We start from the raw sequence: 25,361 nt of genomic DNA, 5'->3' as shown, positions 1-25,361 counted from the left end.
TGTTCTTTGATTTCTGCATTCAGATTCAATCTGAAAAAGAGTGTAAAATCATAAAGGTCAGAAGTGATCATGGTGGTGAATTTGAGAACAAATCCTTTGAAGAATTCTTCAAAGAAAATGGTATTGCCCATGATTTCTCTTGTCCTAGAACTCCACAGCAAAATGGGGTTGTAGAACGAAAGAATAGGACTCTGCAAGAAATGGCCAGAACCATGATCAATGAAACCAATATGGCTAAGCATTTCTGGGCAGAAGCAATAAACACTGCATGCTATATTCAGAATAGAATCTCTATCAGACCTATTCTAAATAAGACTCCCTATGAATTGTGGAAGAATAGAAAGCCTAACATTTCATATTTCCATCCTTTTGGATGTGTATGCTTTATTCTGAACACTAAAGATCATCTTGGTAAGTTTATTTCCAAAGCACAAAAGTGTTTCCTTCTTGGATATTCTGAACGCTCAAAAGGCTACAGAGTATACAATACTGAAACATTGGTTGTAGAAGAATCAATCAATATCAGGTTTGATGATAAGCTTGGTTCTGAAAAACCAAAGCAGTTTGATAATTTTGCAGATTGTGATATTGATATATCAGAAGTTGTTGAGCCAAGAAGCAACGCATCAGAAGCAGAACCTCTCAGAAGCAAAGAATCAGAAGATCAAGTATCAGCTTCTCTGGAAGATCTAAGCATATCTGAAGAATCATCTGTCAGAAGATCATCCAGACTCATCTCTGGTCATTCAGAAGATGTCATTCTTGGAAAGAAGGATGATCCAATCAGAACAAGAGCATTCCTTAAGAACAATGCAGATTGTCAATTAGGTCTTGTATCTTTGATCGAGCCAACTTCTGTTGATCATGCTCTAGAAGATCCAGACTGGATAATTGCTATGCAAGAAGAACTGAATCAGTTTACAAGGAATGATGTTTGGGATCTTGTTCCTAGACCAGATGGATTCAATATAATTGGTACAAAATGGGTCTTCAGAAACAAGCTCACTGAGAAAGGTGAAGTGGTAAGGAACAAAGCCAGACTGGTGGCTCAGGGTTATAGTCAGCAAGAAGGGATTGATTATACAGAAACCTTTGCACCAGTGGCCAGGTTAGAATCTATTCGTCTATTAATTTCTTTTGCCACTCAACATAACATCACTCTCTATCAAATGGATGTTAAGAGTGCCTTCTTAAATGGTTATATAGATGAAGAAGTTTATGTCCATCAACCTCCTGGTTTTGAAGACTCTATGTCTCCTAATCATGTTTTTAAACTTAAGAAATCATTGTATGGATTGAAACAGGCTCCCAGAGCTTGGTATGAACGCTTAAGTTCTTTCCTTCTAGATAATGGTTTCACTAGAGGAAAAGTGGACACTACTCTCTTTTGTAAAACCTTTAAAAGGGATATTTTAATTTGTCAAATATATGTAGATGATATTATTTTTGGAACATCTAATGCTACACTTGGAAAGGAGTTTGCTAAGTCTATGCAGGCTGAGTTTGAAATGAGCATGATGGGAGAACTCAAGTATTTCCTCGGAATACAAATAAATCAAACATCAGAAGGAACGTATGTTCACCAAACCAAGTATGTGAAGGAACTTCTGAAGAAGTTTAATCTTCTAGACTGCAAAGAAGCCAAAACTCCTATGCATCCAACATGCATCCTAGGTAAGGATGAGGTAAGTAAGAAGGTAGATCAGAAGTTATACAGAGGTATGATTGGATCTCTTCTATATCTGACTGCTTCTAGACCTGACATTCTGTTCAGTGTTTGTTTGTGTGCTAGATTCCAATCAGATCCTAGAGAATCTCATTTAACTGCTGTTAAGAGAATTCTAAGGTATCTGAAAGGTACTACTAATGTTGGCTTAGTTTACAGAAAATCTAAAGAATACAACTTAGTAGGATTCTGCGATGCTGACTATGCTGGAGACAGAATTGAAAGAAAAAGTACTTCAGGAAGTTGTCAATTTCTTGGAAGTCATTTGATCTCTTGGTATAGCAAGAAGCAAGCAACTATTGCTCTATCAACAACAGAAGCAGAATATGTCGCTGCTGCTGGTTGTAGCACACAGATGCTCTGGATGAAGAGTCAGTTAGAAGATTATCAGATATTTGAGAGTAACATTCCTATATTCTGTGATAATACTTCTGCTATATGTTTATCTAAGAACCCTATTCTTCATTCAAAAGCTAAACATATTGAGATAAAACATCATTTCATAAGGGACTATGTTCAGAAGGGTGTTATATCTTTAAACTTTGTTGATACAGACCATCAATGGGCTGATATCTTTACAAAACCCCTGGCTGAAGATAGGTTTAAGTTCATTCTGAAGAACATCAGTATGGATTTATGCCCAGAATGAGAAGATGAGAAGTTCTTATGTATGAGTAACTTCTGAAATGAAAATGGATTATTTTTTATATATCAGAAGTTCTGATTGAAATCTTTTAGAAATTATGATTCGGTTATTACTAACGTTTCATTGTCTAAGTTGATTCAGAACCTCTTTTAAAGCAAAACAGCTGTTACGTTTTTATCTCGGGATGGTAAACCTGTCGTTACTATTCATGGATAAACGTGCGTGCAGTTGAAGGGACACCGACCATAGGTAACTGTGCTAGTCACCTCATTTGTCTTTATTATCTCTCCTCACGTCACGTAACATTAAATGATTTTCTTCATTCGTTTTTTTTTAAATACTCTTCAAACGCTTCTCTTTCCCTATCTCTTTGCACTCCTCATCAAGTTTTTTCTCTCTCTCTCTTCCGTTTTCGTCTCTTGCTCAAAACATTTTTTTAAAAAAAAAAAAAAAATCCTTGCTCAAACCTAGCGTTCACCCTTAGCCTGTTGAAGATCTATGACTCAAAGGCGACAGATCTCTGCATATCTCGGGATGGCTCTCCTAATACCTCTCAAGTCAGACCTCTTCTTTGATGTTGTTATCAACTTTCACCCAAAGACAGAAGACTTTCTTGAGTTATGGGAGGAGGTTAAGAATGATATTCTTAACTTCTATGTTGAGGGAAAGCCCCATTTGCAACATTAGCTCTCTGTCTGTGAACTGTCCCTCTCTTCCTCTTTGGTCACTTGGATCTCTCCTACAGTGGAGGTTCCAGTCTGGAAGACAAGAGTCCACAGGGATTCTTGATGGGTTGACACCGAGCGTGTCCTGCTAGGGTGCTGTTTTTAATTTTTGTAGTCATTTCCTCTTGGGATGACTTTTTATGTATTTGCTAGGAATGTTTCTCATCTTGTTAAACAACTTCTTGTAATCCTTTTTGATTATCAATGAAAAATTTGTTTTACATTCCAGTGACTCTATTTGTCGTTTTTTTTGCATCTAATTCTTTTGAAATATTGCTTTTTGATGTTATGACAAAAAGGGGGAGAAAGATAAATGATAAATGATTTGATTAAATCTATCAGTTGCTGGGTAAAGCTCCCACACATTCACTAACAAGAACTGCAAGTTCTATTCGGTTTAAGTGTTTTGCAGGTATAAAGAAGTGAAGAAAATCTTCAAAGCAAACACAAGAAGCAAAACCATGGAAACTGAAGCAAGCTGAGTGCTATCAAGCTTCAGAAATCAGAAGCAAGAAAGAAGAATGAATCAGAAGCACTGATAATAGAATTTGATCTATATTTGTCTATTTGTTCTGACAAAATTCTATTTGCTCTGATACATATAATGTTATGGCTCTGATACATTATTTGCTCTGATACATTATTTCAGCCTATATGGCTCTGATTCATATAATGTGTTCAAACATACACTTTATGTTCTAACTCGTTCATGCTGACTTTTGTCGTTTAGTTTTTGTTCTGTAACATTTCAGGATGTAGAGATGCTCAGATGATGCTCTGGTACATTCAACAATGTTCTGATACAAATCTAGCATGAAGTGATGTTGGTAGAAATTCAAAGCTCTGAAGCTATCCGAGGGAAGCAGGAATCAGAAGCTGCGAATGTTCTAAAGATCCAGAAAACTCAAGTTCTGAAGCTGTCCTGAATGGAAGCAGAAATCAGAAGCTGTGAATGTTCAGAAGATCAAAGAAATTCAAGTTCTGAAGCTGTCCTGAATGGAAGCAGAAATCAGAAGCTGTGAATGTTCAGAAGATCAAAGAAATTCAAGTTCTGAAGCTGTCCTAGATGGAAGCAGGAATCAGAAGCTGTGACTGTTCTAGGGATCTAAGGAAATTCTAGTTCTGAAGCTGTCCTATGGAAGCAGAAGTCAGAAGCTATGAATTCTCTGAAGACAAAAGCTTATATGATCGTCTCTACCGAAATAATCAGGGAAGTCTTTTATTAAAGTTCTTCGAGTATTTATTTCAGGGGGAGATTATTTATCTCAGGGGGAGATTGTTAATCTCAGGGGGAGACATATTCATATGCTTATGCTATAGCTGTGTAATTTGTCTTTTGCCGACTGTTCTTTCTGATCGCAAATTCATATCATTTATATATGTTTTTGTCATCATCAAAAAGGGGGAGATTGTTAGAACAAGATTTGTTCTGATCAATTATCTTAGTTTTGATGATAACAATAATATGAATTTTGCTTAAGATAATATGGTACTCTAATCCAATGCAATTTCCCTTTCAGGAAATATATATAAAGAGTACGCATAATTCAGCGCTCAGAAGCTTTGTCTCAAAGGGTTCAGCATGCAACATCAGAACATGGTCTGGCAAGACATCAGAAGATGGTCGAAGCAGAATCAGAACATGGGTCTATGGAAGCATCAGAAGAACATGAGATCAGAAGCACTGAAGCTCAGAAGATGGTATCACGCACAGAAGCACTTCACGGTCAGAAGATCAGAAGATGCTATGCACCAAGCTGTTTGACTCTGATGATATTCAAACGTTGTATTCACAAACATCATATCAGAAGGAAGTACAAGTGGCAAGCTACGCTGACTGACAAAAGGAACGTTAAAAGCTATTAAAGGCTACGTCAGTAGACACAGCGTGAACAAGGCTCGAGGTAGTTGACAAAAGCGTATAACATTAAATGCGATGCTGTACGGAACACGCAAAGCATTAAATGCATTCAACGGTCATCTTCTCCAACGCCTATAAATATGAAGTTCTGATGAGAAGCAAGGTTAACGATCCTGAACATAAAAACAACGCATATTAACTTGCTGAAACGCTGTTCAAATTCAAAGCTCAGAATCTTCATCTTCATCAAAGCTCACTACATTGCTGTTGTAATATATTAGTGAGATTAAGCTTAAACGATTAAGAGAAATATCACAGTTGTGATTATCGCTTTTAAGAAGCATTTGTAATACTCTTAGAATTACATTAAGTTGTAAGTAACTAGAGTGATCGTGTGGATCAGAATACTCTAGGAAGTCTTAGGAGTGAACTAAGCAAGTTGTAACTAGAGTGATCGTGTTGATCAGTAGACTCTAGAAAAGTCTTAGAGGGTATCTAAGCAGTTGTTCCTGGAGTGATCAGTGTGTCATCAGAAGACTCTGGAAGACTTAGTTGCGGACTAAGTGGAGAACCATTGTAATCCGTGCGATTAGTGGATTAAATCCTCAGTTGAGGTAAATCATCTCTGCGGGGGTGGACTGGAGTAGTTTAGTTAACAACGAACCAGGATAAAAATAACTGTGCAATTTATTTTTATCTGTCAAGTTTTTAAAGCTACACTTATTCAAACCCCCCCTTTCTAAGTGTTTTTCTATCCTTCAATTGGCATCAGAGCGCCGGTTCTAAGGTGCAAGCACTTAACCGTGTTTAGAAAAGATTCAGGAAGAGAAAAACGCTTCAGTAAAAGATGGTTGATGAAAGTGAAAAGTCTACACCTACACCTGCATCTACATCTGGCTCTGCTGAGCAATACAACGGTAACAATGGTTATACTAGACCGCCGGTATTTGATGGTGAAAACTTTGAATACTGGAAAGATAAACTGGAAAGTTACTTTCTGAGTCTAGATGGTGATCTATGGGATCTTCTGATGGATGGTTACAAACATCCAGTAAATGCCAGTGGCGCAAAGCTGTCAAGGCAAGAAATGAATGATGATCAAAAGAAGCTTTTCAGGAATCATCATAAATGCAGAACTGTTTTGCTGAATGCTATCTCTCATGCTGAGTATGAGAAGATATCTAACAGGGAAACGGCCTATGACATATATGAGTCCTTGAAAATGACTCATGAAGGAAATGCTCAAGTCAAGGAGACTAAAGCTCTAGCTTTAATCCAGAAGTATGAAGCCTTCAAGATGGAGGATGATGAAGACATTGAAAAGATGTTTTCAAGATTTCAAACTCTTACTGCTGGATTGAGACTAAAGATGTTTTCAAGATTTCATCGATGATGTAGGACTTTTGAAACGGTGATGTTCATCTCTGGTACGACAACACGGGGTGGACCTGCAAAGTTGGCACTCCAACGTCCAAATGAGTTTTAGAGTTCATAATGAGTGTGTTTACCAGTGATTTCTGACAAACAACTGCTAGTCTTCCAAAGTGTTTAAACAATCTGGTTACTCGCAGGATCGACTAGATTCGATTAGTGTTTTAGAGATTCGATTCATGTTCAATAATTTCTCTAGTTTGTGAATATATACAACTTTCTAATGTAAATTGCAATAAGTAAATGACTTCAAAACGAAATAAAGTGAATGCATAAATAACATAAACTTCGACTTAAAATATAACTTTGCACTAAACAAATAACATGAAATGTAAATATGATGTTCTTCACACATACATTGTTTCAGCAAAGACTCTTTTCTCTCACGCTGGTACTTCAAGTATTTTTGTGAATTTTTGTATATTGATTCAAACATATCAATCTAAACAATAGCACTCCTATTTATACTATTTCGATTATAACGGTCTCTACATAGATCTTTGCCACGTTCGATATTTTGAACGCTCACTTTGTTTCAGATGTTCCCACGCGTCCGCTAAACAAAACCGTTCCATTTGAAATTCAAATCTTCCCGCTTTAGCATTTCGATCATGTTAGCGCTTCCGTCGAAGGATACTTGTAAATATTACAAAAACTACTCTTGGTCGAATAACACTTCTTCCAAAGAGAAAAAATCTTAAATAGCTCTACGAGAACTATTTCTTCATCATAATCCAATACTTCAAGGTATCACAATCCTTTAGTCGAAATCTTCAGCTAACAAATTGCCCCCAATAAATGGCTATTTCGAATTCATGCAGAGATAGGCATTTCTTGTAAATCAATCGTGGTTTACCTTCTCAAAACGTCTCATCGAGACGTGCGTGCAATTATTATTCATCATAACTTCCAACTTCCGAAGAGACTAAATAGTCATTTTACAGTTGTCCTTTAAAACGGCTGGCACGTAACCCAATACTTATGACAAGTATAACCTACTCTTCACAAGCTGACTCTATAAAAAACCCATCATTACCTCAAACTTCTCTTTTTATGCAATTTTATCTTCAACCTTCCTTCTTCCTCACAATCTCTGCAACTCTTTTTCAGAAACCCTTTTTTCAGAACAAACCCTAAAAATTACAATGCCTTCTGATAAGCAACCAAAGAAATTAAAGCAAACCACAGACATTGGCTCCTCAAAGAGTTCCGATCTTCACACTACTCCAACAAGCAAGATCGTGACTACTAGAAATCGGGAGAACATCACACCCCCAAAACTTACGAAAGAACAAAGAGTTATCATGGCTTATCAGGTAATGATTTCATCTCTTCTTTCTGAAAGTACATTAGGGTTTTTAGGACGTTATCCCCAAAAGGTCATCTGGAAAAATGCGTAAAAGTTTTCCCATGTCACTTTGACACAAAATCCATAGTGAACAAAATCAATTCTTCCAAGAAAAAATGTTCAACCCGACAATCTGGTGATTCCAACAGGGAAACGAGGGAAGCTTTCCAACTGGACTATATCACAGACAACTTTTGGCCATTTCACTCTTGTTCATCTTCAGATAAATCATATTTATCTTGTCTAGATAAAGTTGAAACCCAAAAAGCTTCACTTTGGAAAGAATTAGGCATCTTCATTCTGATTCAAATGTCAAAACTAGGATTTGGTTATTGTCAACCTTTGTTGTTATCTAGCTTGTACTATTGGGACAATACATATGACACTTTCCACCTCCCATGTGGAATGATAACTCCCACACTTTTCGACATAGCTGCCATTTCTGGACTTCCTCCAATAGGAGAAACCTTTGACCCTTATCAGGATAGTGAAAATTTAATCGGATTCACCGTCAAGAGTGTTTCTTTCAGTTCCTATATCAGTCTATATCATACTCAAGAAGAAACTATCTCTGATACAGAACATATAGAATTCTTAGGTCTATGGTTATCTAAGTTCGTCTTTTATTGTAAATCCTTGCAAGTTGTAAAGAGGTTTCTGACACTTGCTAACCAATTGCATGTTGGTCGAAAAATATGCTTAAGTGAACTTCTCTTAGAAAGTTTATATGAGAGTTTAGGATTTGCAAGTGAGAAAATAAAAATCTATAAACCTAGAACTAACTTGCTCATGTCTGGACCTTATTGGCTCCTTCAATTGTGGCTTAATGCCACTTTCGAACCTTCTTTGTCAACACGTGGACAAGTTGATGAAAATAGTCCAGATATAAAGGATAGAAAAATCAAAGGTAACAGACTCCTTCGGTTGACTCTTGCTGATGAGGATACAAATTTGCAAGCTTCTCTTACCCAATACACCCTAATGTTTTCGTCATGTCATACTTTCACTCCTTTGATGGCTCCATTCGCTAGTCGAACTCACGGTCCATCTTGGTTCACTGCTTCACTTGAAGATGCTATGAAAGAGAAGAACACCACCATTGAAGACATATGGCATGCATTTTTGCTTCCTCGATTGCTGGTTTTCAGACTTCTACCAGTAAAAAGCCATGTATGCTTGTTGGCTTATCAACCTAATCTTGTTTCCAGATAAATTGGATTATGCCAACTTATCCCTGTTTCTCTCTTCCAACGGAAACGGGAGTTTGCCAACGCAAATATTGTCTTGATCTTATATTTTACATAGGATATCTTGGCTCAAAGCTTGTGTCCATATTTTCTAATCCAACCATCAAGCTACACCATGATAATGGCCCATCATATCATGATATATATGCAGATAGGCGTTTGGCTGACCGTCTGCTTTATCTCACAGCTACAAGACCCGACATTACCTTTATTACACAACAACTGAGTCAATACCTCACCAATCCCATCATCACTCATCACAAGGCAGCTACACGAGTCATTCGATATCTCAAAGGATGTCCCACTCGTGGTTTATTCTTTCCAAGACAATCTCATACTCAGTTAATTGGTTTTTCGAATGCAGACTGGGCCGGTTGTGCAGATACACGGTGTTCCATATCAGGCCAACGTTTCTTCATTGGCAAGTCTCTTCTCTTATGGCGCACAAAGAAGTAACCTATAGTGTCTCTCTCCTTGTTTGAGGCTAAATACCATGCCCTAGAAGTAGCCACTTGTGAAATGAAATGGTTGATTTATCTTCTTCGTGATCTCCATCTCCACACCTCTAGGCAATCGGTTTTGTATTGTGACAACTTGAATGCCATACACATTGTTGCTAACCCTGTCTTTCACGAATGCACCAAGCATTTGGAGATTAATTGTCACATTGTTCGTGAAAAACTCCAAGCTCAAGTGTTCAAACTTTTACCTGTTACTTCCAAAGATCAGCTGGCTGACTTTTTCACTAAAATACTCTTGCCTCACCCTTTTCATGATCTACTATCCAAGTTGGGGATGATCAATATCTATCCTCCAACTTGTTAGGGATATTGAACCATGAACAAAATAATGATAACTAACTTGTCTCTCTAGTTAGCTTAGTTAGTTAGCAAGTAGTTACAGTTTGTTTAGGTTAGTTATGGTAGCACGCATGTATCCTATCATAACTATCGTGCACCTTATGCTTTGTATATATACACTTTGTATCACCTTTAACCAAGTAATGAAGATCACATTTATACCAATAACACCTTCAAAGTCAAAGCTAAAAGATGTATTAATGTAGCTTGATGAATTTTCACCGATAATATTAATGTTGTATTAAGGAATAGATAAGTAACTGCCAGGGGAATTTTCAGAGATAATATTTCTATGCAAGAAAAGTTGCTGAAAAGATGTTGAATAAATAGAGTTTCAAGACTAACTTAATATTAAGGCCCTATCAAGATTAAAAAAAACTTAAGGAATGGCAATCCAAGCCTATTGAATCAAACTATTACTCTTTCCATCCTTATGGGTACAACCTATACCCTAAAAAATTTAAAAATGTCTTTTTTTTTTTTATTCTGAGATACATCTCCAAACACACTTAAAATCACACCAACACGTTGCAAGTGAAATACTTCTATTTTATCCAAAAAAATTGTCCGAAGAAACATCTTTAAAATAACCGAGAAATATATTTCCATAAAATGTTAAAACATAATGGATTTCATTCATTCTTCTCAATTTTATGAATCAAATTCAATTTTATCATATCATTGAATTACTGAGTTGGCTAGTTTTACAATCACAATTAAATTAATCCTTACTCCATCTTTTTCAAAAATTGTATCAGATCTAAATTATTTATTCATTGAATTACATGCTCTTAATTTATGTGTTTTTTTTTTCTGGAAATTGATTTGGCTATTAGAGAAATAGTTTTGGATTATTAAAATATATGATTTTTTTGTGTCGGATGAAAATTTTATGATTCTATTTGTTTTTTCAAAGGATAATGGTTTGATGGTAACATACAGGAGCATATAGTATGGAATATATTCACTAGAATAAAGAAAATCAAGGTGTTATAAAACTAACTAAAATAATAGAGAGATCAAAGAGAGGAAGAGAATGGAGAAACTAATATTGTATTATCTTCTTCCAAAAGTATCATTTACATCACAATGTGAGCCTTATTTATAGGATCCAAGTGAGATTGAAAGTCACATATATTAATGGGGAATAGGAAGATGAAAAAGAAGAATAAGGATGGACATCCACTTTAATCTTTATTCATAACACTCCCCCTTGGATGTCCATTAAGGATATGCCTCGTTAAAAACTTACTAGAAAAACCCAGTGGGAAAAATTCTAGTGAAGGAAAAAGAGTACAATATCCTTTGAATGTGAATTGCCTCGTTAAAAACCTTACCAGGAAAACCCAATGGGAAAAAACCATGGTGAAGGAAAAAAGAGTGCAAAACATATGTATTTCTCCCCCTCGTGCAGACATTTACATGTGAGACGATATTATTTGTAGCAGTTGCTTAAAATTTCTTCTTGGAAGTGACTTCATGTAGTGCTAATAGTTATGCAGGATTTGATGAAGTTGTTGCCATAAGTTGTTTCATAGATCTCCATGAAATGGTTGTACCATTACATGTAAACAAATAACCTGTTTCTGATTTACTATTGTGAGAATCTAACAAGTAACCAACATCTCTAAGATAACAAAGTATATGTTTGACTCCATTCAAATGTCTTCATGTAAGCGAATAATTGTATCTTGGTAATAGATTAACCACAAATGATATATCGAGACATGTATAATTAGCAAGGTACATTAGTGCTCCAATTTCACTAAGATATGGTACTTCAGGACCAAACAATTTTTTATCCTTTTCTCGAGGCCTAAAAAGATCTTTCTCCACATCTAATGATCTAACAACCATATTTGAGTAGGCAACATGTGACATTTGTCCATATATAATCATTTCAACATTTTTCTATATAGCCTTCTTGATGTACAAATATTCTTTTGTCCACATGCTCAATTTGCAAACCTATACATATTTTGTCTTTTCTAGGTTCTTCATCTCAAACTCTTTATTTAAGCAATTTATAGCTTTTGGAAGATCTTCAGGAGTTCCAATAATATGTATGTCATCACATAGATAACTAGTAGTGCAAATTCTTTTCTACATCATTTTATGAAAATACAAGGACAAATTGAGTTATTAGTATATTCATCATTTAGTAAATATTCACTGAGGCGATTATACCACATGCATCCATATTCTTTCAGCTCATACAGAGACTTGTTCAATTTGATGTAGTAGTTTTCTCGAGATCCATAATTACGTGCCTCTGGTATATTGAACCCTTCAGGGAGTTTCATGTAAATGTCACTATTAAGTGAACCATATGAATAAGATGTCATTACAACCATCATGTTCAAATTAAGCCCTTCATGTGTTACAAGGCTAATTAATTATCAAAAATCGATTGAATCCACTACAGGTGAATATGTTTAATCAAAATCAATCTTAGGTATTTGTGAAAATCATTGAGCAATAAATCAAACTTTATATCATTCTTATTTTCCTTTTTCACAAAAACTCATTTATATCACATTAGTTTCACACCTTGAGGTGTTCGGACTACAGGTCCAAAAGTGAGTTACTTGTAAAGTGAGTTTAATTCTTCTTCAATTGAATATATTTATTTTGACCAATTCTCACTTAGTCTACAATCTTTAATAGACTTTGACTCATGATCCTCGTTATCATTGATCATTTTTAGCGCTATATTGTATACAAAGACATTGTCAATATTGACTTTATTTGGTTATCTCAATTTCGGTTCCATTCCATTTCATCCATGACATAATTTATCGAGATCTCTTTATTTCATATTTCAAGTACTTGATTTGTTCTTCTGGAACTGAAAATTAAATTAGGTAAAAGTGCTCTTAGTATTTTCATATCCTCACTTGGGTCATCTTTAGTTTATTTTCTTAGTAGAGGACTTTTAACATTGAAACCGACTTTCATACCACGCTTCAGGCGCCGCAACATCTCATTTGCAATATTATATTATCCAATAGGAGAATCTACTTTGAGTGGAGTATTATCAGCTGATAATTTATTTCATAAACTTTGCAAATGAATAATATTTTGAACTTTTGGTTCATATTGATTTGTACGAGGATCAAGACAATAGTTTATTTTAACTTGTTCATTTGAACTTCTTGTTCATGATTTCAGCTGTTCATTTCCCTCCCCCTAATATTGGGAAAATTAATTTATCAAGTGATAATCAGCCTACTGGGCTGCAATCAAGTATTTGATTATTTTCTCAAATTATATCCTCAAAATTGAGAGTCATATTAATTATATTTTTCCAATATTCTTTCATGACTCATCTTAATGTATTATATTGGAGCAATTGGAATATACACAACACATCCAAATGTTCACTAAGATGAGAAATATTAGAATAAATTAGGGAGGACTAAGATATAGTATCTTGTTGGCTTAATGCGAATAAATATCTTAATATCATAGTTTGGGTGTTTCGAATATATAATTTAGAATTGATGATCTCATAAGTATCAACCATATAATTAACTTTAGACGTCTAAAGAATGGATCTTCGGGTCCATTTTCTTTTTATGAACATGTGTTACATGATATTCAATATCAATTTTAATAATATATGTGATACTTATACAGGAATTTCTATAAAAAAAATCCAGAAAATAAGATCTTAGTCTAATTAAGTGAGAAAATAATTTCACAAACTTCTGGTTGTGAGTAGAGACATATGCATGATATTTTAGTCGATGCAACAGTTAATGTCATAAAAACGCAATTTCTCAAATTTTTATTTTCCTTTAGAAACACAAAAAAATTGACTGGATTGAAGAAACTTCAGGTTCTTCAATACAAATTATCCGCATCATATTATATCTGAGATGATCCAACCGATTTTACCAACGACACTTTTAAGTGTAATTTGTAAACTACTGGTTTACAATGACATGCGCTTAAATTGTACTAATATAAGTGTAGTACAAGCCCGAGGGAAAAGCCGATAGCTTTTCTATTATACAGTTTACGTCCAAATTCATTTGTGTAATATAAAGATATTCAATACCTCCAATATAATTCAAAACCAATATAATAGTATCTCATTATTAAACACTTTGATCAAACACATTCATATGAACATATTATCATATAATTATCAAACAATCACCCCTTATAAAATTAAGCATATTTAATCAAACAATATTATATCACTAAAATTATATCGTCATATAATTAATTTGATTTACTATCCTTCAGGGATGCTTGATAAGTTCTTCATTAACTATATAAATAATTTGTTATAATAATGATCGAAAAACATATAACTATCCTGTCGGGATACGTTAAAATTATTTGTGTTATTCTTCTGGAATGACAATCTTTTTATGAGCATATTACAAATTATAAATTTTTAGATCGATACAAAAAAAAATTATGAAATCCTTCTGGGATTCAATAATATTATAGATGCGATCTTTTAAAGATGATTGAACGTTGAATTCTTCTGGAATTCATCAATTATTGATAAACACAATCTTTGAATAATAATTTGGAGATAGTTTAATATTAATCTTTAGTTCTACAAATATCACATCACTAACTATTTTCATAAACAACGGTCAAGAAAAATTATTCTTTGTGCAATCCTTCAGGGGTATGTTATTAGTATAGATGCAATCCTTCTGGGATTCATTAATATCATGATGAAATTCTTCTAATATTATAGATAAAATATTTTAAGGTGTGAGAAATCATTATTTTAAAACTTTAACTCTTCGGGAATTATATATCACAAATGATATTTGTAGTGATAAAAAGTTTTTTTTTTTGTGTGTAGTTCTTCAGGAACTCAATCACAATCACCATTTTTTTTTTATAATTCTTCAGGAATTATATATCAAACTCAATATTATCCTTCTAGGATATTTGATATGTTCTTCAAGAACTATATAACAAACTTAATACTATCTTTAATGGATATTTGTTAAGTTCTTCAGGAACTATATAACAAACACGTTGTTTTGTAATCCTTTAGAGATTATTGATAATTTAATAAGATATAATATCAAAATTCAACATGGATAATGAGAAAGTAAAATAATAAAATAATTAACTAATATTACCTCTAACAGTTAGGGCTTCAATTTTTTTCAAGTTTGGTAGAGCTTCGTGCTGATAACGTGTTATAAAACTAACTAAAATAATAGAGAGATCAAAGAGAGGAAGAGAATGGAGAAACTAATATTGTATTATCTTCTTCCAAAAGTATCATTTACATCACAATGTGAGCCTTATTTATAGGATCCAAGTGAGATTGAAAGTCACATATATTAATGGGGAATAGGAAGATGAAAAAGAAGAATAAGGATGGACATCCACTTTAATCTTTATTCATAACAGATGTGTATTAACAGTACATTTTTCGAATTCAGTAAATACCTCCGGGCAAATTTTTTGAAAAAAAATAGAGATGTTTCACTTATAAAATGTTATAACATGTGTATAAATATGCGTCTAGAGATGCATCTCCAGTCACTTCAGACAATCGTGAATTTGAATTTTAACAGGGGTGGAGGAGCATCGATAAGGGTGCTAAGAGCAACCCCAACTATTATGCTCAGTTTGAAACTTCAAAATTTAATTTATTTCTGTCCATTAGGGTAAAAATAAGCTGAGTCGAGTTAGACTTTGTCAAACTTGAGCCTGTCAAAAAAATTGAAATCTAAGTTTGACATGTAGCCTGTCGTAGGCTTAATTTTATGCCTAAGCCGGACCTTTTCGAATGTTTTGTTAGCCTGTTAGCCTACATAAACGCCCATTTGTTTTAGACATATATAAATAAGCAATTAAAATAATGTTTAAATAGACTAACTAACTAAAAAAACAAGAGACTAAAAATTTGTTTTTAAATAGACTAACTAACTAAAAAAGCAAAAGATTAAAAATTTGTTTGTGTTGACTTATTTTAACTTATATATTAGCATATGTTCTTGAGACTATTTGTTTAAGAGAACTCATTGAAATAATGTTCATCATGTGTTTTCGTCTTATTTTCACAATGTCTTCAAGATAATCAAATATTATTTATGTATCTTAATTGAAAGTAACATAACATAATGATAATAAAAAGTTATTCATATTTATTTAAATATGTCGGCCTAATAGACTTAAAAGGGTTTTTTAGGGGCAGAGGCCTAGTCTTTTTTAACTATATAGACTTATTAAAAAACTTAAGTCTTTTCTATTTAATATATATATATATATATATATATATATATATATATATATATATATATATATATATATATATATATATATATATATATATATAAGCCTGTAAAGCCACTGTTATCGACATTGCCTATTTCCACCCCTGCTGTTCATCACACTTACCACGTCAGCAAATTTCTTTAACAATGATGGTTTAATCTTAACAAGTCACGTGTGCTTCACAAATGTCACAATCCATCTTAGGGACTTTTGTCGCCATTAGCAAAGCACACAATTTGCCACACACCATGGAAATGTTGCAAAAACTAACTTACGGAAGAGTTCTATCATGAGAATATAAAATTACTACTGAAATTGACTAACTAAATAAGCAATGACAAACAACCCTCGGAATGGTTTTATTATCTCAAAATGAAAATGGTGTTTGCATAATCCTTAAACATAAAAGGCATTTCCCAATTATGTATCTTAAACTTGAATTATTTTATATGAAACTGTACATACTCCCCCCAAAAAGTGGAGTGTACTTGTTCATGAAGGTGAAAAGAATCACCTCCTTGGGTAATAAACTTATTTTACAAACACAAATCATCTTCCGGTGCATCAATAAGTTCACCAAATTCCAACAATATTACGATATAAGAACTATAACAGCTTATACTCAATTCACCATTAGATGATCAAAACCTCCTCCACCTTGAAGTGCGGGAACCCGATTCCCTCCAACATTGTGCAGCAATTGTTGCAGCCACTTCCTAGTTGTGGGGTCCTCCTGAATACATAAAACCAAGACCAAGCAGTGTAACCAAATTAGAAGCTTGAAAAACCTTTCCAGATGATGATAAATAGAAAATCTAGCTCTAACGTTACAAATTTGAGTAACGGAATGAACTAATCACAACAAGGACTTACACGTAGGCAGCTGCTGAAAGTAGCGTCTCTTAACATGTCTGGAAGACAGCTTCTTAGTGCATCACAAGCCCTGTTTTAATAAGACCAGGAGTTTGATTGAAGATGGCATTTGAGACTTGGAAGGAAAGGAAAGGGCGTGGAACTAGTATGAGGTTGAAATCCTACTAACAAACCTTGGGTTATCTGACAGGCGAAGATAGCATCGAATGATATGCTTCAGCAGACGAGATGATGGTTGCTCAGCAAGAGCTGCCACCATATTTCCAAGAACTCGACCTACTGCAAAGAAACGCTCAGCAGTAGTACAGATGTAGTCCAAGCCCACGTCATCTAACAGAATCTTTTGAACAATAAATGTTGCAACCTGTTGCAGCAGAGCCTTCATTAGACTATCATGCTCAATTTTATCATTATATTATATGACAGTAATAAGGGAAACCAGACCAGATGGCTTAAAATCTATACAACAAAAGATCAAGAGTTTATCCTAATTACCCAGAATTATATTCAATAGTTTATCCTAATTACCAAGAATTATATTCAATAGTTTATCCTAATGACCAATCCATGAAAGCATAAGCAGATTCATTATATGTATATCCAATACAGCAATAATATAGGTAAAAAATAAAACACAACCTCACATGCAAACATACATGTGAATCAAACATAGACAGGAAAATTGTGGCTAAAACATTTGGAAGGAAATTGTAAACAAGTCTGATTTGCAAGAAAAATACTGTGTTTGCATGAATTAGCTCAAAACTGACAATCAAGAATCAGTAAACTCAACTGTTTTGGAGAGCTCACTCCCCATTTCCATAGTGCGCAGGCATAGTGGAATTATTTCAGTAGAAAGCAGAAAACTAATAACCTCGGTATCATCGACCTGGTAAACAAAAAATTCAGACTAAGTTGTTAGAATTGAAAAACACAAGCATAGATGATATACTGACGACCAAAATTAATAATAATAATAATAATAATAATAATAATAATAATAATAATAATAATAATTAAAAAAAATGGCCTCGGGTGTTTTTAAAGACCGCAATGGTGTATGAAACATAATGCTGGGCTGTAAAAAACCAACACAAAAATAAACTAAGTGTAGCAAAGATGAGAATGTTGTGTTGGATGTGTGGTAAGACAAGACGGGATAAGATTAGAAATGACAATATTAGAGAGTGTTGGGGTAGCATCTATAGTAGAAAAATGGTGGAAAAAAGACTTTGGTGGTTTGGACATGTAGAGAGAAGACTTGTAGATTTTGTAGTAAGAAGAGTAGATCAAATGGAGGAGAGTCAAACAACTAGAAGTAGCGGAAGACATAAAAAAACTATTAAGAAAGATCTTGGGATTAACGAGTTGGATAAAAACATATATTTTATAGAACATTATGGTGTAGTTTGGTCCATGTAGCCAACCCTACTTAGCGGCTTCTTTGTTTTTGTAGTGGAATAGAAATAGTTGGAGACTTATAATTTGTTCTCTGGCCATAGTTCTACTTCTAAACTCATCATACAAGTTGGACTTTCATTCCATTGAAAAAATCTGTGCCAAGGATTTTATGAACTGGTTAAAAAAACTGAAGTAAAAAGTTGTATGAAATGTAGTCCATCATGAAGTTATTTGCACCTAACATCAGAATGAGTAAGGAAGAAGTACCTTCACTAATGCACCAATGACACCAAGACTAGTCAGCCTCAAGTACTCAAAAGGTCTTGACTTACTTGTGGTGTTCAGGAAGGGGTACAGATACAATGGAATATGAGCTGAAGAAAAGAAAAAGCAAGTGAAAAAGTTCATTATATGAATACAACACACACTTATGAACTATCTTTAACTAATAAAAACAATGGATCATGTGGAGTCAAAGCATTCTCCTTATATTCAATATAAAACGGAAAAGTATTGTACCATACAATTTCCAAATGCTTCTGGTTTTGCCGGTTTAAAATTGTTTAAGACATCGGAGGTAAGAAAAATTCAAAAACAACAAAGAAAAGATACGAGTATGTCCAGAAAAAGAGAATCAAATGTGGTAACCTTTAAATAATAGGGGACAGTTCTAGCAAAATGGCAAGTCCTAAGGTTAGAACTTAGAAAGGCAATAGCCAAGGGCATGTGAGTTGCATTTAAAGTTTATTAGCACGCTCATTTTTACTCATGGAAGCTACTTGTTAGATGCATGACCTTAAGCAGAGAATCCCATCAAATCCTTCAACCATATGCACTCTTTTTACTTGAGTTATATTACTCAGAATAGTCATTCCCAGATAGTGGCACGGAGCAACTGACCCCAAAAGTGGGATAGCGGGATAGCGTATAGCGGATGACAACCCTATTTGATCATTTTTTGGATAAATTACGAATAATAATTATAAACAAATATTTAATGTAAAATTAAACAAACAACTCAACTCATAAAATAGTCATAAATCAAAGCACACGAGACTCTTGTAGTGCATATACGACTACAAAGGAAGGTTAAGGTTGAGCCTCAACTCAAATTTGATTCAAAAACACAAAATTACCCTTAAAACATTGTAGATTTAATGGGTAGTTTCAATTTTTTAAAGGGGAAAAGGATAGTGGGCCAGAAACCACTCCAGGCGGGGACCCACTCTGCTCCGTTATCCCGCTATTTACCCTATAGTGGTCGCTATAGTGTTCTGCACCTCTAAGGCTCTTGCCATAGAGGTTGGCCTCTGCTCCACTAGAGTGGGATAGCGCCGCTATTAGCTGCTATTAGCTGCTATTGACTACTCTGGTATTACTTATATGGAAATGCCATCAACCAAATCTAGAGAAGCCAACACCATTTCCCAAAGCATTTCAGCAATAAAAAATGCCACAAAAATTTTTCATGGACGTGTTGGTCCAACTATTATCAGAACATTTGATGCATATAGATGATAAAAAAATTCAGAAATTCCAAGTCCATTGGATGAATGAGGAAAGTAATATTACCGTTGAGGAATAGCATCCTTGTATCCGGGTGAGATGCTACGCACTGTAAGAAAATAAGAGAAGAAAAAAAAAACTTAGGGGCGTCATTGTTATCATTTTCTTTATAATATGTCTCAAATAAAGATAAGATAACAAAACAAAAAGACGCCACAAAAAGTATAATATTTATGGCTGGTACGTTTCCTAATCAATTGATTATTTGAACTTAAGATTTAAGTAACTGAAATAACACTTCACACATGACTGTCTTCTTTTCTTTTCTCCTATCTTGAGAAGCAAACAGGTGGAATGGTCGGATACAAATAAGCTACTGTGCACAATATATTGTGTAATATTCCATAGCACACACATACACCGTTCTAACAAGTGTTAGGCTTTTCATGTGTTATGGCTTCTTGAAACTTTACTAACAAGTAACAACTTTGGTGTGTATGCTTTTTATGTGCAATGCCTCCTTGACATTCAACTAAAATGTATTTACTAAAAGCATGAAATAAAAGTCCAAATTTCATAGTCCGGTGACTTAAGATACGAGTAATAATATAATCAAGCTATTCACAAACAAATACAACAAATGAGGTAAACAAACTTTTCTAACCTGAAGAAGAGCAAGGGCATTGCACACTCGATTTGATTGTGCAGGAGTGAGATTGGGTGGTGATAGAACTGGGTATATCGACACTATTTCCTGAAATAAAACAACATCAAATCCTAGTAAGTGGAAGACACCTGAGTTTGGAAAACAAAACTAAGAAAATCCAATGCTTCAAAAATGAAATGAGATATAAGTTTTTTCAAGGATATTAATGTAAAAAAAAATGAAAAATACAAAAGAGTGGGGAGGAGAAACTGAAAGGCCATATACAGGGCAGGCAGAGGTACCAAAATATAAAACTAAAATAAATGTGGAGAAACTAAGTGCAGTTTGCAGAGAATGCGGAGACTATAATATTTTAATATAAACTTATTTTAAGATGCATTACGGGATCAGGTATGATGGCCAATTTTCATATTTAGAGTTTTAAAATGGTTGAAACCAAGTATAACAACAGGTTAGCAAAATATATAACGGACCAAAACGAAGAAAAAGGGGGGGGAATAGAGAAATATGTAGGCCCAAATATATTAAAAACCAAAGAAGTAAATATTTATGTAGTCAATGGTAAATAGAAGAGGAACCAACCTCCAAAATGCTAATGCTATAACTAATTTTGCCGCTACTCAAAAATTCAAAGCAACAGGGCAGGGTTTTGCTTAGAGACTAGGGGCTTCTATTGATTACAGATTCATACGAAAGGTTATAGCAAAATAAGCCAAACACTAGAGACAAGGAATATATAGTGCAAGTAACATAGCATACCTGCAAAAGTGCTGCAATAGTGCCAAATGAATTCCATAGCAAGGGAGCAAGATCTTGAAATTGCTCTCTCTTCTGCAATACATAAAACAAAAATGAGATACCCTTGAGTGCAGTAGCAATATTAAAGACAGAAAACATCAAATCATTATGTTATAATTAAATAAGTGTCTTTTATCACGAATTTTAAAATTAAATTGTAAAAGAGCATCAATTCGTTAACAAACAATGTTACATCTCGGAGATAACCCCAAATTCAACAAAAGGAAGAAATAATGCACAAACCAAAGCCATTGAAACAGATTCTCACTCAAAAGGGAAAACTCGTGCAGAATTGATCATACTTTACTCAAACAAAATTATAACAAACCGGGGAAACAGAGCTTCAAAAAATACACAAAACAGAAAAACATAAAAGTCAAATTGGTCCAACACAGAAGCAAACATCATAACAAGAAACACGTAAACATGATGTCAATGCCATATCTTCACAATAACAAACATTTGAAGGCTAGAACAAAGTTTCAATCCATATCTGCAACAATAAATTAATTAAATAACAACCTAACGGCACATTAACAAAAAAATTTAAAACAATCCCATAAATGCAGTTGAGATGGTAAGTAAAAGGTCGTGGGAACATCTAATGAGTTAAATGTGGGTTTGAACCTGAAAAAACCCTCTTCACAACATTGTGTTTGTGAGAGTCTTGCCGCTAACTCTTTGAAACCAAAAACAGATAAAAACAAATGAAGAGTTTCAATTTTGTTCTCAACCCATATCATCTGAACTCTAATATGGGATTCTAAAATAAAAAGAAAAACAGTAACCTTGCAGAGCTCAAGAAGTGAATTTTCAAGGTGGTTTGGGTTGCGAAGTTTAAGGACGAGTTGTACGGCAATAGAGGGCATCGTTCCATTCTCCGCAGTGGTTGAACCCTGGGCAATGGTACCCCGAATAGGGGTAACACTGCCACTAGAAGCACCATTCACAGCCAGGGACCAGAAAAGCTCGGCATGTCACTTTTGTGGACAGTTGATATCTTCTGTTTAGGTTTCTTACCTACCCACTCGCGTTATCTAATCCTTGAAAACACAACACGGCAATTTAATGTAACGTCACTATACTGTCATGTTTTCTTGCTGGCTATCCATGTGTCTTGCATGGAAGAAGAAAAATAAAGTATCGAATACCAGTTTTTGCAACAACTGTTTATTTTTTTTCCATTTCCATCTATTTTCTTTGAGATGTAGGTTTTCCAACTTCGGCAATCCAAATCCAGCATAATATCACAAAAGTATGGACAAAAAAGGGCGTAAAGTAAACGTGCATGGAACTCCATGCATTTTAAAAAGATACGATACAGATAAAGAGAGTCACAATATCATATCAAAACAATTAACTAACCTATACAAAAACCAAAACAGTTCCAATCCATAACAAACAAAAAGCCCTAATCACATATCGAAACGAGAAATGAGCAACGAAACGGAGATTTTCAGGAAAAATTATTTGTGATGATGATACTGTAGAGAGTTCGAGAAGAGTTTCAAATTTGTTCTCAATCCATATCATCTGAACTCTAATCTGGGATTCTAAAATAAATAAATAAAAACAGTAACCTTGCAGAGCTCAAGAAGTGAACTTTCAAGGTGGTTTGGGTTGCGAAGTTTAAGGACGGGTCGTACGGCAGCAGAGGGCATCGTTCCATTCCCCACAGCGGTTGAACCCTGGGCAATGGTACCCTGATTAGGGGTAACACTGCCACCAGAAGCACCATTCATAGCCAGGGACCAGAAAAGCTCGGCATGTCACTTTTGTGGACAGTCGATATTTTCTGTTTAGGTTTCTTACCTTACCCGCTCGCTTTATCTCATCCATGAAAACACAACACAGCATATTAGTGTAACGTCACTATACTATCGTGTTTTGTTGCTGGTTATCCATGTGTCTTACATGGAAGAAGAAAAAAGGTATCGAATACCAGTTTTTGCAACAACTTTTATTTTTTTTCTATTTCTATCTATTTTTCTTTAAGATATAGGTTTTCCGACTTTGGCAATCCAGATCCAGCTCAAGATCACAAAAGTATGGACAATAAAGAATGCAAAAAATAGCAGATTGGTAAATGTGCATGGAACCCCATGCATTTGAACACGCTTCCAACACGCAGGCTGAACATCTATAATTTTGTACACACCACGTCTATAGTTTTTTACACACCCTTTCTGTGCCTGAGACTGGATATTTTTTGTATTTTGAAAAATTCTAGGTTGCCTTTGAAAATCTGCAGGTAGGTTATCCCACAAAAAATTAAAATCAACCACGTGTACTCACTAACTTTGTTTAAAGTTCTATGTCAATTGGCAATGTTTGACATAGTTAGTGAAGTAAACTGGCTGATTTTGATTGTGATAAGTAACTTGCCCATAGTTTTTCAAAGGCGACCTAAGCCTCACCTTGTATTTTTAAAACACACACCTTTCTAGAAACATAACACATTTTGAAAATCTGTAGTTTTGAACACACACCTTTCAAGAAACATAACACACTTTGAAAATCTGTAGTTTTTAACACACACACCTTTCTAGAAACATAACACATTTTGAAAATCTGTAGTTTTTAACACACACACCTTTCTAGAAACATAACACATTTTGAAAATCTGTAGTTTTTAACACACACACCTTTCTAGAAACATAACACATTTTGAAAATCTGTAGTTTTTAACACACACACTTTTCTAGAAACATAACACATTTTGAAAATCTGTAGTTTTTAACACACACTCAGCCTCGCGGCTGGACATCTCTAGTATATCCTTCGAGATATCAAGAATGCCAAATCAGAATTCAGAATAAAGTAGGTTTAACTAAACAACAAAAAAGCCTAGTTCAAAAACTGAATCATAATAGATTAGGTTTAACTAAACCACAGACACACTCCCCGCGACTAATATGAGAGTCAGACGAGTGAATCAGAACAAACATTGATTACATCTCCCACGCAACCTTAACTTCAACAAAGGAACAATCAATAATCCACAAATCAAAGCCATCACAACCAATTCTCATCCCCCAAATTGATCTCATCATAAATTCATAGCAAAAACTAAATCAATAATCATTAACTTAAAAAAAAATAAGTATAATTCAAAACTTATAACAAGAACAACTAAATAAAAAATTAAAACATTATGCTCTTCTACGACTCGAGAGATTAGTCTCTGCAGTTACCAGCATAAAATACATAGAATCCAGATAAAGAGTGTCACAATATCATATCACAACAATTAACTAACATAGAATGAAAACCAAAACAGTTCCAATCCATAACAAACAACAAACCCTAATCTCACATTGAAACGAGAAATCAACAACGAAAATGAAATGAAAGGGAAAAAGGCTTTGATGATGATACCTTAGAGAGTTCGAGAAGAGCATTTTCACGAAGCTCTGGGGTACTGAGTTCGAGAACGAGTTGTTCAGAAGAAGCCATGCTCCGATCCCGGTTACCGGCGGGAGATTGAGAGTTAGCAACGGAAGAATGAGAAAGAGCAGTAGCACCACCAACACCGAATGCAGAGTTCATAGACAGATAATGGGGCAAACTCGACATCTGGCAAATGATTTTCACGTTTTCGCACTATTCTTATACAGAACTATTATTTATTTCTTTATCATAAATATTTATATTTATATATATACTCCTACAGTTTATTTTTTTTAATTATTATTTTTGACTTTTTACATTTATGAAGAAAAATAATAATTTTTATTATTTTTAAATATTTCATTTTTACTATTTCATTTTTATATTTATAATATTTTAATTATTTATTATTTTATTTAATCTTTTTTCTTTAATTTACAATAAATTATTAGGAAAAAATCTGACAAAATTAAAATTAGTGCTATTTTAAATTTTATAAATGAAAATAAAAAAGAATTTTAAAAAAAAATACATTAAAAAGGAATAGTGTGATTTTAGTCAAAAAGAATGCATATTATTAGTCAAAAAGAATGCATATTATTATATTGGGTAAAT

The 25,361-nt window shown here is 34.1% G+C and overlaps 1 protein-coding gene across 1 annotated transcript; it reads right to left on the bottom strand.

Annotated features, from left to right (window-relative positions):
- Nucleotides 1–16,446: 16,446 nt before the first annotated feature.
- Nucleotides 16,447–24,962, bottom strand: LOC131625006 (uncharacterized). Its single transcript, XM_058895918.1, has 9 exons — nt 24,735–24,962; nt 21,318–21,389; nt 20,556–20,645; nt 19,958–20,000; nt 18,653–18,759; nt 17,778–17,873; nt 17,158–17,348; nt 16,985–17,054; nt 16,447–16,844 (listed from the first exon to the last, which is right to left on the bottom strand). Exons 1-9 carry the CDS (start codon nt 24,930–24,932, stop codon nt 16,734–16,736), a joined length of 978 nt encoding a protein of 325 aa, XP_058751901.1. The 5' UTR covers nt 24,933–24,962; the 3' UTR covers nt 16,447–16,733.
- Between the last annotated feature and the right edge of the window lie 399 nt (nt 24,963–25,361).

This window comes from Vicia villosa, unplaced genomic scaffold, assembly GCF_029867415.1.
Source record: "Vicia villosa cultivar HV-30 ecotype Madison, WI unplaced genomic scaffold, Vvil1.0 ctg.000177F_1_1, whole genome shotgun sequence".
Lineage (NCBI taxonomy): Eukaryota > Viridiplantae > Streptophyta > Magnoliopsida > Fabales > Fabaceae > Vicia > Vicia villosa.
This window is presented reverse-complemented; position numbering and strand designations above follow the sequence as displayed.

Bases quoted from the DNA above. Each gene is read 5' to 3' on its own strand.
- LOC131625006 (XM_058895918.1), bottom strand. From the start codon at position 24,932: ATGTCGAGTTTGCCCCATTATCTGTCTATGAACTCTGCATTCGGTGTT. The intron at 18,760-19,957 runs GTAATATTACTT...TCTTTTCTTCAG, and splicing joins AAGGATGCTATTCCTCAACG to CTCATATTCCATTGTATCTG. The intron at 17,055-17,157 runs GTTTGTTAGTAG...TTATTAAAACAG, and splicing joins CGCCTGTCAGATAACCCAAG to GGCTTGTGATGCACTAAGAA.